This window comes from Lepisma saccharinum, chromosome 28 (genome assembly GCF_977018435.1).
Source record: "Lepisma saccharinum chromosome 28, izLepSacc3.1, whole genome shotgun sequence".
NCBI lineage: Eukaryota > Metazoa > Arthropoda > Insecta > Zygentoma > Lepismatidae > Lepisma > Lepisma saccharinum.
The window spans coordinates 39,573,468-39,589,819 of record NC_139256.1 but is presented as its reverse complement, the minus strand read 5'-3'; the positions used below and the strand labels follow the sequence as shown (position 1 = coordinate 39,589,819).

General features: G+C 37.1%; 1 protein-coding gene across 1 annotated transcript in view; it reads right to left on the bottom strand.

Moving 5' to 3' along the window:
- The window catches only part of Vps39 (vacuolar protein sorting 39), a 106,589-nt gene that overhangs the window by 9,369 nt on the left and 80,868 nt on the right, over nt 1–16,352 (bottom strand). The window contains exon 14 of the mRNA XM_083114148.1: nt 9,196–9,339. Within this exon, the coding sequence (XP_082970274.1) occupies nt 9,196–9,339 (144 nt within the window). The remainder of the gene's footprint in view (nt 1–9,195; nt 9,340–16,352) is intronic.

The window sequence follows — 16,352 nt, the reverse complement described above, 5'->3', positions numbered from 1 at the left end:
CCATGGGCAAATGAACAGCTCAAACTTTGAAAAGTGGCTGACAGAGAAGCTGGTCCCGAATATACCCAATCGGTCCGTTGTCATCATAGATAATGCTCCTTATCATACTGTGCAGGTGGATAAGGTCCCCTCGAGCTACAGCCTTAAGTCAGACATGGTAACGTGGCTGACAAATCATAACATCCCGTTCGACGCAAGCATGAGGAAAGTCGAATTGCATGAACTAATACAGGCTAATAAGCCACAAGAGAAAACCTTTCGTGTGGACAAGACACTGCAGCATTATGGCCATACAGTGCTCCGTTTACCACCATATGCATGCGATTTGAACGCCATCGAATTAGCTTGGGCGAAAGTTAAAAAATATGTGCGGGATCATAATATATCGGGATCGCTGTCGGTATCCCAACTACATGATCTCACTGTACAGGGAATTGCACCTTGCAACCAAGAGGACTGGAAGGGGTACTGCGTGCACGTGGAAAAACTTGAGAAAGAGTACTGGGAAAAGGACGGACTGATGGAAGACGAGGTCGAACGACTAATTATTTCTTTTGGAGGAGCAGAGGACAGCGACAGCGACAGTTCTTTAGAAAGCACCACAAGCTGCAATGAAGAGGATGATGGGGAGGATGATGATCTGGCACAACCTCTTTCATAAATGCAGTAAGTTTGGCCAATTTTGATTTTCTTTATTAAGTTTTGAGTTATGAATTTGTTTATTTCTCATTGATTGATGTTTTTTTTTCTTCCAGTGTACAGCATATTTTTGTACTGCTTATCCTGTACATTATTCAGCCATGTTGTGTCGGAAACGTTCGAATAAAAGAAATGATCAACAATGTCGATATGAAACAATCAGCCCGAAAATTTTCATGGCCAACCTAGATTGACAAAGTAATGTTTACCATTGTTGCATTTGTAGCTTTGCACATTGTAAGTGCAAATAAACATTCTCCGCTTTCGCAATTCTTTTCTTTCTTTACCATTTTCTTCGAACGCCAGTGCTGTAATAGCAAATTCCGTCGTTGAAAATATCTTAAACATTGTAGTTAGTACAATCGGCAGGCTCTTTATATAAAAAAAAATAATTAGAAAATCAGAATACTCTTGTCAAGAAATCAACACCAGATTGACGATGATTATACTTTGACCGCTAATGTGGATACCAGCTGACCGAGCGTGGACAGTGATTTGAGCGTTGCTTGAGAGTAGATGAGATTCAAGCCTTACAGCTTACAGCGAGACGACAGTGCTTGTTTCTGATACAGGGTGCACTCCCCCAACCCTAATAGTGGAGTCGCCTGCCGCTACGTCACTTGACTTCCGGCAGGGATCTTCTCCTGAGCGGTGGGCTGTACACTTACTACACAAAATTAACATTTCACTATTAATAGCACATTTGTATAGTTATCAGAGTATTAAGTTTATTCCTGTGTAAAGGAGTCCATTTGCTTCTCAAATATTTACAGCACAATTAATCAATTCTCTGTGATTTGCATAACTCTCAGGATAATTCAGACCTCAGAAGGTGTCGCATCGGTAAATAAACCATAAATATTGTGTTTCATCGTTTCGTAGTCCCCTTGGAGTTTGAGTGTCGACATTGCTCTTCAGAGCTACTCTTACAACGTTCCTCTCACTTAGCAAGCGAGTGGCTAAAGGTTGTCATAGCCCATCAACGATCCCCAACTATTTAGACTTTATACGGTTTATTTTGCATTTTGCGGTTCATTTCGCATCATTTTGTGACAATACAAGGTAGGAAAATGTACTTCACACCTTTCAAAGATGTGTTATTTCACATTTTGTGTTTTAGTCAAAAACTAAATATGCATGCCCCTAGAAATTAGATATAAATATTTAATTAATGAAAAATCCCTACCGAAAAGCTAGGTAAGAGTAAAATTGAAGATGTATGTAACAAGAGAATTAGACTTGCTTTATCTATTAATGGATCCTGGACTGCATTTGGCAGACTGGCAAGGCTCTGGCATCTGCACTCACAGGCAGTATAACCTAATGTGGGGCTCATGTTGTCATCCCTGTATATTTGTGATGGTCACTTCATTCATCTCATCTTACCACCATTCATCTTCATCTTCACGATTTGCCAAAGGGGCAGAAAAGTGAAATAAAATAAACTATATCAATCAATCAATCAATCAATCAGTCAGTCATTGTGATGGCAAAAATTCTTGACCACAAGCATAATTTATTGACTTTCATGACTGGTAGACAACCTGTCCTAGAGCTGTTCAAGAAAGGCTTCACGGATATATACGGCTGAGTGTGTACTGACACCACTGTACCAGTATCAGAAAGTATCAGTCTGAATTCAGACACTAATATTGGCCGATACTTCTCTGAAGTCCAGAATCTATAAAATGCCACATGACATTTTTGCAGTCTAAGTATCTTTGAAATAATGCAAAATTCACAATTTACATGAATTTTGCATGTTGTGGGAAAATTAACTTTGCCATTAAATGACAAAAAGCTATAATAATATTGTGATTATATTATATGTATATTTTGAAGTGAAACTGCTAAATTGGTGTGATGTCTACACATGTATCTTAAACAACAATCTAGATTTTTACCGAGACTGGAAAAGAAATAACCATCATACGAGGCGCATCCAGGAAGTGAGTTTCCCTATTTTTTTCCCGTGAAAGTAAACATAATGAGCCGTGTACATTGCGCATGCGCAGCAGAGCTAAGACGTATCAATCATATGCCAGGCGGACAGATCCCACCCGGCGCCAGTAGCGAAGCAGCAGTGGTCCGAAGTGGAAGCTCGTATTCCTTCTCCCGCTGCATGCCAGTAGCGAGGCAGCAGTGGTCCGAAATGGAAGCTCGTATTCCTTCTCCCACCGCATGCGAGGTTCGGTCGGTGATAAAGTTCCTGAATGCACAAAGCATTGCGCCAATTGACATTCATCGTCAGCTCTGTGAGGTCTATGGGCCGAACATTATGAGTAAGCAGATGGTGCATCGCTGGTGTCGGCAGTTTTCGGAAGGTCGTCAAAGTGTCCATGATGAAGAGCACAGTGGGTGTCCATCCCTCATCACTGATGATCTGATTGAGCTGGTGCGGCAGCGCATCGTAGAGAACAGTCGCTTCACGATTACGGAGTTGAGTAGCCTTTTTCCGTAGATATCGCGATCCGTGTTGCATGACATTGTCACGCAGCGCCTGCTGTTCAAAAAATTGTGTGCCAGGTGGGTGCCGAAAAACCTGACACCCGAACACAAAATGAAACATTCAGGAGCAGCACTGACATTCCTGCAACGGTACCATGATGACGGCGATGATTTCCTCGACAGGATCGTCACGGATGAGACGTGGATTTCGCACTTCACCCCCGGAAAACAAGCAGCAGTCAATGCATTGGCGGCATAGTGGATCTCCGTTCAAGAAGAAATTCAAACAGACGCTGTCGGTACAGAAAGTGATGTGCACCGTGTTTTGGGACAGGAAGGGCATTTTGCTCATTGACTTCCTCCCCAGAGGTGAAACAGTGAACGCTGACCATTACTGTGAAACACTAAGGAAATTGTGACGTGCCATTCAAAACAAGAGGCGTGGCATGCTTACTGCAGGTGTTGTGCTCCTCCATGACAATGCTCGTCCACATACGGCTCGGCGTACAGCAGCTGTTTTGACGGAATTTGGCTGGGAGTTGTTTGATCATCCACCTTACAGTCCTGATCTGGCTCCCAGCGATTTTCACGTTTTCTTGCACCTCAAGAAATTCCTGTCCTCCGGTGAGCGTTTTGGCAATGACGAAGAGCTGAAGACGTCTGTCACACGCTGGTTCCATTCACAGGCAGCAGAGTTCTAAAGCAGTGGGATCCAAAAGTTGATACCACGATACGACAAGTGTCTCAATTCTGGTGGTTGCTATGTTGAAAAATAGCTGAACCTTTGCTGTACCTGTGTTGGTTTTTTTTAAAAAAAATTGGGAAACTTACTTTCTGGATGCGCCTCGTATTTAAATTGAAGTAGGTAAATGGTAGGGATGTGACGAAGCTGAAAATTTACTGATGTCTATGTACTCACCGATAATTTTTGGAACCGATACCGATGTCAATGAAATGTCAAGGAACACATTGTAGTGTTAATTTTTCATGTTTTCGAAAGGTGCGAGATGCATTTTACTACCATGTTTTGTCAAGAAATAAAGCGAAATGAACTGCAAAATGTGAAATAGACTCAAACACGAAATGTAGGGTTTATTTACCGACGGGACACCTTCTGAGGTCTGAATTATCCTGTGAGTTATGCAATTCAGGGAAAATTGATTAATTCTGCTGTTAATATTAGAGAAGCAAAAATGGACTCCTTTACACAGAAATAAACATAATACTCTGATAACTTCATAAATGTGCTATTAGAAGTGAAATGTTAATTTTGTGTAATAAGTGTAGTTTTTAAACCAAATTTAGGATTATATTCACAATTTTAAAACCAAAATGTCTTTTTATATACCACTTTTCATTCTATTTTTCACCGCTATAACACGAAAATTTTATTTTATTTACCGCTTTTGAACCAGAAATTGAAATCATGAGATCAGCTCACAACACTGCATTGCTCAATATAAAGGTATGTAGTTCAGTGTCTAGCTCATAGATATCACTTCTATGCATTCTGAACTGAAGTGTCGATATATGATATTTGCAATTGCCACAGTATGGCCTCACTGGATGCTTCTTGATCAAGAAAAAATATATTTTTTCTTTAATGTATATTGCTGACACCGATAGCCATCATGGCAACAAAACGATATAGCAGCGGTAATGAGAGCTTCTGAAGAATGTGTAGGACAAGAATGATGTAGAATTTGAAGAAAAATCTAGTTCTAGTGCAGGATGGCCACTCTAGGACAATGATAAAATCCAAGTATAATTCCCGGTTTTCAAGGTGAACGATGCAAAAATTCAAGGGTAGAAGCACATGTTTTCTCTATTTCAACCTTACGGATTACCGCCTCTCATCCCCTCCACCCAGACAAATACATATATTAACAATTTAAAGGGCCTGTGAGATTTCAATGTATCCAAAAATTCTAATTCAATTCAATTGAACGGTATATATATTTAAATTAAGGTGCAGAGTTTACATTTGCCATTTCGCATACTCAGACTAGAAATACATCTACAAACACAAGTCACAAATAGTGCCTCCCTGGCACAGTGGTAGCGTCGTCATCTTGTAATCAAGGGGTCCCAGATTCCACTTTAAACTGTAGGTCCAGTCCCGATTAGCCTTACTGTGCATAAAGTGGACCTAAAATACCAAGCAAACAATGGGATGTAGTAATCTACGAAAAACTGAAAAATTGTATAAGAATTTCAAATATACCTAATCAATTTCAAGATATCTTGCAATAATCTTTCGTATGTCAGATAGTTTGTTCTGCAAAGGATACTAACGAAGGAAACAGATTGAGATAATTCCTTTTTATTTTCCATGCAGCTTTTTCTTTCTTTTCCTTCCTTGATAAAAATGAAAGCAACTGTGAAAAACTTGCCTCAGTGCATTAATAACTATGTGATAAATTCAATGAGATTTGGATTAATAAAAGTTGCAATTTTTCCCGTCTACGGGGAAAAATTCAAGCAGAATTTACACATAATTCCCTGAGCCAATAATTCATGCATAATTCTCGGAATTCCCGGTGAGTACCCACCCTGTAGTGATACTGATAATGAAAGTCATTAGGAAAATAATGTAAATAATGATGACATACCAGGCCTTTCAAAACACGCTCATTACGATAATGTAGAAAAACAATGACTTGATTTTATTAAACTTACAATACTTATCTACAATGAGTTTGTGAGAATTAGTGAACAAGTTTCGGACAGAACCACCATCTGAACTTTCAATTATTATTTTTTTGGGGGGGGGGGGATGATATATGGAATCTTTGTGACAAAATTTCTGATGATACGATGAATGAACAATTTTAAGAGAGAAAAATGTTGAAAGATGATGGCATATGGTTTGAAGCTGCAGCAGATGAAATTGGAGCATATTTTACTTTAGTTACTCTGATGTCACAAGTGTGAAAATCAAATATTCAATTATACTGGAGCAAAAACGGATGAAATTATTTTCCTGTAGTTTACGGTTATTACAAGCATAAGAAAACAGTTTTTTCTTTGTGACGTTTCAGGAGAACACACGCTCCTTTCATCAGACATTTATTTTCATTTTGACTAAAGATACAGTTATAACAATGGTTAGTAATTTTTAAACAAAAAGAATCCGTTATATAATGGATGTTGTCAATGTTACATTGTTGTAATATAGCAACTTAACTGTGAAAAAAGCAGTCTATTTTATTTTTATTTTAGAATTTTTTAAATTATGAATCCCAAATATCATCAGGTAATTCAAATTCATCATTGTTTTCACAAAGTCTCTTGATGTTTTCTGTCACATTAAATTTTAAAGATGGTGGCTTACTCCATTTGTGAAAAAGAAAACTCCACACTGGATCTATGTTACCATTTTCGTTATTTAATTTATTCCAGTGTTCTTCTGCAATGAACGAGGCTTCCCAGACATTCAACTCTGTGTTTCCCGTTAATCTTTTTTAAAACCCTTCTCTTTTTAATCAAATGCTTCTCTTCGATGATATGAGTTGACAAACCTGTTCTTGGGTTTAGATTTATAATGTCCAAATCATGTTCGTGCCATCTTATTGCCATTTTCCTTGCTGTTTGTCCCACATAATCTTTTGAACATGAACAACTTATATTATATATTCCTGTGGTTTCCACATCTGGTAGCGAGTTTCTCATTTTGAAATTGTTTTTAAAGCACCAAGAAGTTTGGAATGTACATTTAATGAATTCAAAATGAGAAACTCGCTACCAGATGTGGAAACCACAGGAATATATAATATAAGTTGTTCATGTTCAAAAGATTATGTGGGACAAACAGCAAGGAAAATGGCAATAAGATGGCACGAACATGATTTGGACATTATAAATCTAAACCCAAGAACAGGTTTGTCAACTCATATCATCGAAGAGAAGCATTTGATTAAAAAGAGAAGGGTTTTAAAAAGATTAACGGGAAACACAGAGTTGAATGTCTGGGAAGCCTCGTTCATTGCAGAAGAACACTGGAATAAATTAAATAACGAAAATGGTAACATAGATCCAGTGTGGAGTTTTCTTTTTCACAAATGGAGTAAGCCACCATCTTTAAAATTTAATGTGACAGAAAACATCAAGAGACTTTGTGAAAACAATGATGAATTTGAATTACCTGATGATATTTGGGATTCATAATTTAAAAAATTCTAAAATAAAAATAAAATAGACTGCTTTTTTCACAGTTAAGTTGCTATATTACAACAATGTAACATTGACAACATCCATTATATAACGGATTCTTTTTGTTTAAAAATTACTAACCATTGTTATAACTGTATCTTTAGTCAAAATGAAAATAAATGTCTGATGAAAGGAGCGTGTGTTCTCCTGAAACGTCACAAAGAAAAAACTGTTTTCTTATGCTTGTAATAACCGTAAACTACAGGAAAATAATTCTATTATGCAAGCAATGTGTACATACAAGAAAAACTAAAAACGGATGTACTGACTTACCTTTTTTTGTGAAAAAAAAAAATGAGTGATGAGATTGAAGCAAATTTCATGATTCTTGTTCATTGACAGTTGCACACTGGCCAACATTTTGGTCGTTCACGTTTGTTCTTCCCTCTTTGAACATCTGACACTATTTCGCGATCATGGGGTGTCATCTCATTCTCACCACATACCTCGACAATTTGGTGATGGATTTCACTCTGATTATGTGTTTGGGCTCAATACTACGTGCCATACAAACACTGTGACTACTCGCACAATAAACCAGCTGCGGCATGGCTGCTTCAGGTCTGGGGAGAAAGCATTACGGACAGTGTTGCCACTAAGCATGATTATTTTATCTCTTTTAGTACAGGAACACGGATCAGGTGTAACTTATTTTTAGATTTTTCCTCATATTGGGTACCCAACCGTGCTAGGGAATTAATGAGTATTTACAGGGTTGCTACGATTTTTTGATTATGAAATTTCCTGGCATTTCCAGTTTTCCAGTCCAAAAGTGATTTTTTTCCAGACATGTTTATCATGATTTTTGCTTTTGAACCTTGTGTTTCTCAATTAAATATAAAATCCATTAATTATTATGAATATTCACTTTCACAACATTTATTAAGCAAATTTCACTCTACACACGCAAGAACACGTAAAAATTCGAAGAGTAAAATGTAAAATTACAATCGGCATCAAATGTATTGGGTGCTGCAATCATGTGCATCTATCCTTCAAGCTAAGGTAACAGAGGTACATTATTTCACCATAACAGATCTCCACAATATAAACACAACAGAAGAGTTCATAAACCATACACAATTTTTCATTTTCTGGCAGATTCAAAGTGTTGTAGAAAATGCTGCTTTTTTGCTTACATTTATAAGTACACAGCATCTGGAGAAATTTTTGTTGCATAGGAATTCTATAGGAAATGCCAACAAGACTAAGATCTATAAAATAATAGATGATAACCTCATCTTCACCAACCTTTCTGATAATTATGATCATATTGTTAATGTACTTTAGTTATCAATCAGATATCTGGACTGAAAGTTTTACTTTGATATACTTTCTAGTATTATAAAAGTGAAAATTTATTACAGAAATTCGAAGAAAAAATAACTTTGCACAAGACTGAGAATCATAAGAATGAAAGAAATAAGTTTCTAAACTGAATCTTTTTTGGGAGTAGAATCACAAGAACCAAATCCAGAAGTGGAAGTGAACTGCTTGCTTTTTCTCTTGCAGACTCCAAAATGCACGTAAATTCCAGACGCTCTGCAAAATTCCATGACATTTCCGTTTTCCAGGTTTTCCAGATGCATAGCAACCCTGATTTAGTTCCCCTTGGACATTCCTGTGTACTGAAATTTTTCATGTTAGTGATGAAGATCAACTCTCAATTCTCACATTTTTTTTCCCCAAAAAAGAATCCCTCACAAATCCCAGAATTCAAGGAATTAATGGCCAGTACACAGAAATACACACACATAAGAGAGAATTGTCTAGATCAAGTAGTGTGATACTTCTTATTAAAACAAAACAATTGCTACTTGGATTCTGTATACCTACATGTACTGGATGAATCTTGCTGGCATGTTTTTCAAGAAGTTGCAGAGCAGCCTCAAGATCTGGTGGGGGTGCGGGAGTACGCTGAACACCGACAAGCCAATTTTCTGGAGGTTTTATAAGCATCTTCATAAGTATTACATACACCTGAAATGAACCATATTAAATTACAACAAATGTACTTTATGATATGAAATATTCTAAACTGTTAAAAATATTGGAAGACATATTTAATTAGATGAATATAATTAACATATACTACTATCTGATACTTCAACTTAGCAAGTATCTAAACATAGAATTTCCCTGTATGCTTGCATTTTTTTGACATGATATAAAGGAAAAAGAAAACGGTCTATCAATTTGAACGTCAGAACATTGAAAGTGTGTTGTGGCAACACTGACTGAAATGACGAGATTGAACTGTGACATCTGTGTGCAGTAGTCTGTGGCAAGTTATCATGGAGAGATACACAATGCAACAACACATGGAAATTATTCAAATTTATTATCAACAAAATCGACCGACAGAACTGGCCGCCAAGATCATGTGATCTAACCCCCCCTGGATTATTTTCTCTGGGGTTATGTCAAATCTAAGGTCTATGAGACTAAGCTATGCACAGTTCGTGACCTGAAACGGAACATCGAACGAACCATTGAGGCTACACCGCTCAATATGTGTGCAGACGTGCTGGAAAATTGAACATTTCAGAATCCATTCCACCCACCGAAGTAGAGGAGGACATTTGAATGACACATTGTTCAAAACTTAATGCCATTGTTTGCTCTTCAAAATTAAAAAATATATATGTCATTATCACTTGCGGTTTTCATTCTATCCAATTTTAAAGTTCTGACATTCAAATTGGTAGACCCTTTATAACTGGAAAACTCTTAATACTTCAATTTATAAAAACTAGATATGTCCATAGATTTTAATATTTCAATTAGGGATGGGACAGATTAATCGGTACTCTATCGGTATCGGCCAATAAGACATACTGGTACATTGGTAGAATTACTGATAATTTTACCAATCCAATATCTACAATATCGTGCAATATTGTGCCATTTTGTTATAATTTTTATGAATATAAACATATAATATCCATTGTGTCATTGTGTACTTTTTTTTAAATAAATATCGTAATGTGCAGCTTCTTGTGCATTGCAAAAGCTTCGTTCAATTGGTAGCCTACATTTATTAAGGAGATCAATGAACCAATTGGAATTTTATATCGGTTATCGGTGTCAGTAAATTTTATATCGACACTTTATTGGTATTGGCCAAATTTTCATATCAACCCATCCCTAATTTTAATATTCATATTCACAAAAACAATAACAAAACAGGGTGGCTACAAACAAGCAGAAATTAAATTCCCTGACTTTTCCAGGTTTTCCAGGACAAAATTTACATTTTTCCCTGACAATTACAAACTAAACTAAATCGATGTTCTTGCAAATGGAAATAATAAACTCATACAGATCCACGTATGGTTTTGTTAAGTACCAATATTATCTTCTATGAAATTGACTTAATTTCTCTATTCTCTATGATTTGAATTCAAACTGCAAAATAGTGAATTTGGAAAATTATTACAATTAACAAGCTAGGGAAGGATTATGGAATTTTGTCATACGCAGTAAGTTTAAAATAAAATACTTGATTATTTTTAAAGTTACAACTAAATGAAATAAGAGTGAAGAGTATTGATTAATAAATACAATTTGTAATTTATCAGTCTCCTTATACATTCTCGGTATTATATGTTGATATTTCCACTGAGGTTTGGAACCCTCTGCTTACAAGAACCATGAGTGCGGACTAATTTTTCAATACATAAAGCTACTTCTCTCTTCTCTGTAAAGCAAACAACTTAACTCTTGCATATCAGTGAAACAACTGAATTGTACAACAAAAGAAAGTGTCATATTTCCTTACATTATCAATTACCACTAACTGTACAGCCCTGGCCTTGAATGTACCGACTTTCATCTCTTTGTTTAAGTGAAGAGGTCTCTGGCAGGGCAAGGATTTAACAGCTACCACTGCGGTAGAGATAGTTCCAGTCTTTGCTGTCAGACACATATACCATGGGTATACAAAATTTAGTGCCATGCTACGACAAATGCCAGAACAACGGTGGTGATTATGCCCAAAATTAGGTTAGGACTCACTGTTACTAATGCAATAAATTACAACTGATATTCTTGTTTTACTTATGGTGTTATTTTTCCCAAAATTCACATTTTCATTTTAGCACATTTTCTGGCAAATATCTCAAATTATACCTTCATGGTGTTTATACACTACTGTTTCAAATTGTAAGTCACATGGCTTACGCCTCCTCATGATGAGTTTGATATCTTCCATACCCCTTTTTCTTTAAATTTTAAGGTAAGGCTTTCAGATAATGGAATTTTCCCCGTATATACTGAAGGGTGCATAATGACCATAAGTGGCGACGAACTGAAAAAAATTAAAATGAATCAATCTCACGTGAGAGATACCGATATATCATGGCACCAAAAATTGGCATTATCTTTTTTTGACTTGTTAGTGTTACGTTTTCCAAAATTCGCGTTTTTGTTTTAGAACATTTATCTGCCAAATATACCAAAACTTAATACTCCATTGTGCTTATAAACTATTATTTTAAATTGTAGGTCACATGGTCTACGTATTTTCGTCACAGTTTGATATGTTGGAACAGATTTTTGAGGAAGTAAAAGCAAAGTGCTCCCCTGCACTTGTCCATGAAGGTGTATAGGGGTGTGGAGTTAGGGCCCCACGCTTTCTTGATTATGGCTGAAGGTGGGGGTGATGTGATCAGCACCATGCTCCTGGCTACCTTTATCCCTCAAAGTTTCCTCAAGGTACCAGCTTCATATGATGCTAGGTGGGTGCCGGAGCAGTTTGAATAGGTGGAAAACATCCCGCTTCTCCCCCGCAGGGGATCAATCCCGAGTCTCTCACATAGTAGTCAGACGTCTAATGACTGAGCTCCATTATTACTCGCTCGACAAATGCCGATGGTGCGCATTTAGCTTGGTAACTCAAAACATATCTCGTGCGACAAATACGAAGATGTGGCTCCCGTGTGACGGTAGATATGCACTCGCTCTCATGTTAGAACCCTGCCACTTTGCTCTGTGATGCAAATGATTTTGATAGAAGTTGAAAAAATCGTGGGAAATACATGATTTAATGTGGCTGTCGGAATTATTCCATGTACGTATAACTCTATAGTTTACTCTTGAGTAAAATGTTGGAAAACTTGCATGTTCTATGTACACAAACATGGCCTACAAAAGACAAGAACGTTGGATTTCATGAAATTTTTCGTTGTTTTAGGACATTTTTTTAAAAAAAATCGATAAAAACGCCAACAATTAGCATTTTATGCCAAATTCCTGTCATTTCGATATTTCGAACGGGCGAAAAATGTGTCCAGACATCACTGCACATTCATAAACACATCTTCGCAGCAATTACCATTTTTCACGTTTTTCGCGTTTGCGAAAAATCAATGTCCCTACTAATTGGAAATTACTTTCTGGTCACCCCTCATATAAATCAGTAGATCGAAAGTGAAAATTTAGCAGGGCTGGCAGAGAAAAGTCAATTCTTGAAGAAAGTGATTTGCTTTTATGATTGAATGATTCGAGTAAATATGATATTAAAATATTTACGTATTTATTATTAGTATTTTATTTCATAATATTGGACATTAACTTCACTCAGTGAGAGATTAATGACCATCTCTCACGAGTTTAAACAGACAGGACAGAGAGTGGTGTAAATTTCATTGCAATACTAGTGTTGCAGTAAATTTGAGGTTGGGAGCATGCACTTGCCAATTTTTATAACGTTCACCAATGCATATTTATGTTTCACTTCTTCGTGAGAGTATTCAATATATATCCCGTTTTGTTAGATTCTTCTTGATATCTATGAATAGTGCAATGTCATTGTAAATGTATGTTAACTTCTGCGAAACCAGTAATACGTCAGGATGATGAAAGAAGACCTTCATAAGCACTGCTACATTAAATAAGGTGAAGTGAGCCAGAAGAGTAATAAAATTCCAGCAGCATATTTGCAGTCTACAGCTCTTCTTGGTTATGCATGCGATTTTTGTTGGATGTTGCAGTCCATGCAATTTCTGTCGCATGTTGTAGTGAGATACTTTGTCGGGTGGCGATATTCGACAAAAATCGTATGTATCAATGGAACCTATTTGTTTCCATGTTCCTTCAGTTTGCCCAACAAAATGCCTTACTACGATGTCCGACAACTATCGGACGGTGCCACCCGCTCTTATCCCCTCCATCTGTTGACAAGTCTGCTTACTACTCCCATACGGACAATGGTGCTGATTACGAAATGAATGTGCATTTTGGACATTCATACTCTTATGTTTGGGTGGGAAGCAAGCCTGGGAAACTCATATTGATGACCAGCCTCCTCCACTCTCTGCAACATATCCATGCCACATTTCCAAACAGAGTTTCACAATTTGGATTATTATTCAACTCGTATGGCACCCAAGAACATGAAACATGTTTCATTCTCTTGAGAAATGTCCATTCTTTGGAAAGATTCGAGCCTTCTTCCAAAATAGCGGGAGAAGAAGGAGCAAACTCAAGATTTTTGTTTTTTCCCATTGAAATTCGGCGGTTGCGCCCCCAAACCCCCCTTCCTCGGTTCGGCGTTCTGTATTGTACACGGTTGCATGCTCTGATGTTTTAGCTGCAAAACAAAACTTATCCGAAGTAGATTGCTCCCATAGTGCCCGAGTTATAACAATTTTCTGAGCAATATGCGAATTACCTATTTTTAGTAAAAAACAGAGTTTCACATTTTGGCTTATTATTCAACTTGTATGGCACCCAAGAACATGAAACATGTTTCATTCTCTTTGGAAACGTCCATTCTTTGAAGGGAATACTAAGTTTTGCGCCTTCTCCCCAAAATAGTGGGAGAAGAGGGGGCAAACTCAAGATTTTTATTTTTTCGCATTGAAATTCGGGGGTTGCACCCCCAAACCCCCCTTCCTCAGTTCGGCATTCTGTATTGTACACGGTTGTATGTTCTGATGTTTTAGCTGAAAAAAAAACTTATCCGAAGTAGATTGCTCCCATAGTGCCCAAGTTATAACAATTTTCCTCCAAAAATGTAAATTACCTTGGTAGAAAAAAAAATCACATTTTTGGCTAAATATTCAACTTGTATGGCACTCAAGAACATGAAATATGTTTCATTCTCTTGAGAAATGTCCAATCTTTGAAACGAATATTAAAGGTCGCGCCTTCTCCCCAAAATAGCGGGAGAAGAGGGGGCAAACTACATATTTTTATAATTTTTTCATTGAAATTCGGGGGTCGCGCCCCCAACCCCCCCCCCCCCATCCTCGGTTCAGCGTTCTGAATTGTACACGGTTGCATGCGCCGATGTTCTAGCTGCAAAACAAAACTTATTCGAAGTAGTTTGCTCCCTTAGTGCCAGAGTTATAACAATTTTCCTCCAAAAATGCAAATTACCTATATTCTGTAAAAAAAATATCACATTTTGGCTTATTATTCAACTTGTGTGGCACCCAAGAACATGAAACATCTTTCATTCTCTTGAGAAATGTCCAATCTTTGAAACGAATATTAAAGGTCGCGCCTTCTCCCCAAAATAGCAGGAGAAGAGGGTGCAAACTCCAGATTTATATGTTTTTGCCCCCCTCCAAAGCCCCCTTCCTCGTTCTGGTGTTCTGAATTGTACACGGTTGTATGCGCTGATGTTTTTGCTGCAAAACAAAAGTTATCCGAGGTAGATTGCTCCCATAGTGCCCAAGTTAATAACATTTTTTCTCCAAAGAGTGTTCGAATTTAAAATTCCCGCCGAGAAGCCCGGGTGAGAGAAATTTCTCTCTCTCTCTCTCTCCTCCTGCCATCACTGGTTTCTGGCGTCGTGGTTGTGTTGCGCATAAAAGGGGCCTAAAAGTTGAGGCCGAAACTTACGAACGAGATTTCCTGTTCCCGTGCAGAGTTCCATAACGATATCTTTAAATAAATAAATATAAAAAATGACAAAAGTCAATGAAGACGAAATTCCCTGACATTTCCCTGACTTTTTTTAACACCTCAAATTCCCTGACTTTTCCCGGTTTTCCAGGTCTGTCGCCACCCTGAAAAATGACAGAATTGTTCCTTTGTTACATGTTATTAACAGAAATATCAGATTGTCAAAATCATCTGCTGATACTGTCAATTGATTTCTTTGAAAAAAAAGATCTGAATACAGAAAGAATACATTTCTTATGATATCAACAATTAAAAGTGAAACATAACATACATGGTGTTGTTGAGAATGAACTGTGGAGTATGGTGAGGTTATTGTGAAAGGTGCATTACATGCTTTACTTTGAAAGTTGGTTTATTAGTTACGTGAAATTTAGAAATTTCTTCTTTCTACGTTGCACAATTTAATGGTTAATGAAGTTCCTCTGTATTCATTCACTGAGGTTGCTTGTATCATTTTGCTGGATCAACACAAATTTGTGTTTTTCATCCAAGGCAATTAAATGCCAGTGAGAACAATATCCATCAATGGTTTGCCCAGTTTCGGGGATCCATAAAAAATAGCTTTCACCTAGTAGTCAACAATTAAACCTTCCTCAATTGACTGTGTATGATGTCTTATGAAGGAGATTAAGGTTTGATCCCTACAAAATTCAATTGTTGCATGAAGTCAAGCCGAGAAGTGTAAAATTTTCTGTGAACATGCTATGAAGATTGGACGACAAGCCATATTAACAATTGTGTCAAATTTTGGGCTGAAAATAACAACACGTTCTACAGGAACATAGTCCAGACTATCCGAAAGTCAACGCTGGTTGCGGTCTGAAGTATTTCAAGCCCTTTTTTCTTTGCTGAACCAACCATGAACAGTATGAGGTACGTGGATATGCTGGAGAATGTTTGTTCTCTAAGATCAAGAAAATGGAAACTGCTACTTTAAGATAATCTTTCAACAAGATGGAGCACACCTCACATTGAGGCCCATCTGTGATCTGCAGTAAAATGTTAGCTTTCCAGAGAGGAATTATTACTATTTTTAAATTTTTGTGTAAAAAGTAGTTTGCACAAATGACTCCACTTGA